At 41.6% G+C, this 1,561-nt stretch overlaps 1 protein-coding gene across 1 annotated transcript; it reads right to left on the reverse strand.

Moving 5' to 3' along the window:
* Positions 1–123: 123 nt before the first annotated feature.
* Positions 124–1,171, reverse strand: CHT1_4 (glycoside hydrolase family 18 protein; the record flags this gene model as incomplete). The annotated part of the gene is made up of 1 exon (XM_043194905.1): positions 124–1,171. A coding segment is annotated over one exon (1,048 nt), but the record flags the coding sequence as incomplete, so codon positions are not given.
* Between the last annotated feature and the right edge of the window lie 390 nt (positions 1,172–1,561).

The following is a 1,561-nucleotide window of genomic DNA, read 5'->3' on the forward strand; positions in this document are numbered from 1 at the left end:
CAGTACCATAAGAAGTTTCATAAATGTTTTGAGCATCAGTAGGCTTGGCGTGGTGGCAAACATCCTTGGTACAAGTGACAGTAATGAGTTCGGTGTTGTAGTTAGTGGTGAAAGTAGTGGCACCTTCGGAAGCAGATGGGACAGCAGAAGAAGAAACGTTACCGTAGAATGCGCTTGAACTCAAGACATCGGAGGTGGTAGCAGCAGTGGTGGTGGATAATTTAGTGGAAGTAGCAGAAGAAGATGAAGAAGCAGAAGTAGTACAAGGATCAGCTTCGTTCAACAAGTTCTTTAACTGGACAGCGTAGTTGTCACCGTTTGAGTCAACATTGGACCAAGCGGAAGAAGCATCCCAGATAGCAAAACCACCAAAGTTAGGACCACATTGAATATCAGACAAGTACTTGTTAACAGTAGCAGAAGGGGTGTAACCAGAAGCAGAAACTTCGGAACCTGGCAAGCCAAGGAACAATTGAATATCCTTGTTAGGAGAGACGGTAGCAGCGTATTCAGCCCAGGAAGCCCAGTTGAAGTTTGGACCCAAATTACAGTAGTTGTTGTAGAATTGGATGAAAGAGTAATCGAGTGCGACAGAAGTCAATAATTGGTTAAGAGTGGCATCAGGGTAAGGACATTGTGGAGCAGCACCAAGGTAGTACTTCTTAGAAGCGGTAGCAAAGTAAGATTTCAAACCTTCAGCCAAAGCAACGTAACCAGTTTCAGCACCATGTTCGATATCGAAATCAAAACCATCAACAACAGCATCGTCGAATGGTCTTTCAGCATCGGAACCACCACCAAACTTATTCCACAAGGTGGTGGCAAATTCAGAACCTTCAGCTTCAGAAGAGAAACCGTAGGAGCCACTAGCACCACCCATAGAGATCATAACCTTCTTACCCTTAGATTGACAGTACTTAATGTCTTCACCAATTTGAGGACAATGCAACAAACCACTGGGGAAAGTGGCACCACATTGGTTAGAGAAGTTAACCTCAAGGTTTGGGAATCCGTTAATGAAGGAAACAAGAACGATATCAACACTAGTGCTATCACAGTAAGTTGATAATCTTTCTTGACCACCAGCGGAGTTTTGACCCCAGTAAACTGCAACTTCAGAAGCAGCAACAAAGGCAGAAGCCATACATAAGAGTAATGATTTGGCCAACATAGTTAATTGATAAGGATTGAATGTATTTTGTAGGGTATGTTAACGAAAGTAAAAGTTGAGTTTCAACGAATGGAGATAAAATACAATAGAATCCTAATTAGAAAGCAAATACATAAATTCTTCTTCTACTATGGGTGCATGCTAGCTTATATACATATTTTTGATACCCACTTCACTTGGTTGGATTGATGACTATATGGGCTCGCCTTTTGCACCTATTGTTTATGTTTATTGAGGCAAACAATGCAAAGCATTGTTTGGTCGCTATTTATGCAGCATGCATATGTCACTAAATCGCGAATTTCTTCTTCAATGCCACCATCTTCTTTCCATGGATCGTAAATATGGTCAGCAGTTGAGGCTTTCTATGGAATGTTCTTATAGGTGTCG

The sequence above is a fragment of the Scheffersomyces spartinae genome (genome assembly GCF_019049425.1).
Source record: "Scheffersomyces spartinae strain ARV_011 chromosome Unknown scaffold_52, whole genome shotgun sequence".
Lineage (NCBI taxonomy): Eukaryota > Fungi > Ascomycota > Pichiomycetes > Serinales > Debaryomycetaceae > Lizanozyma > Lizanozyma spartinae.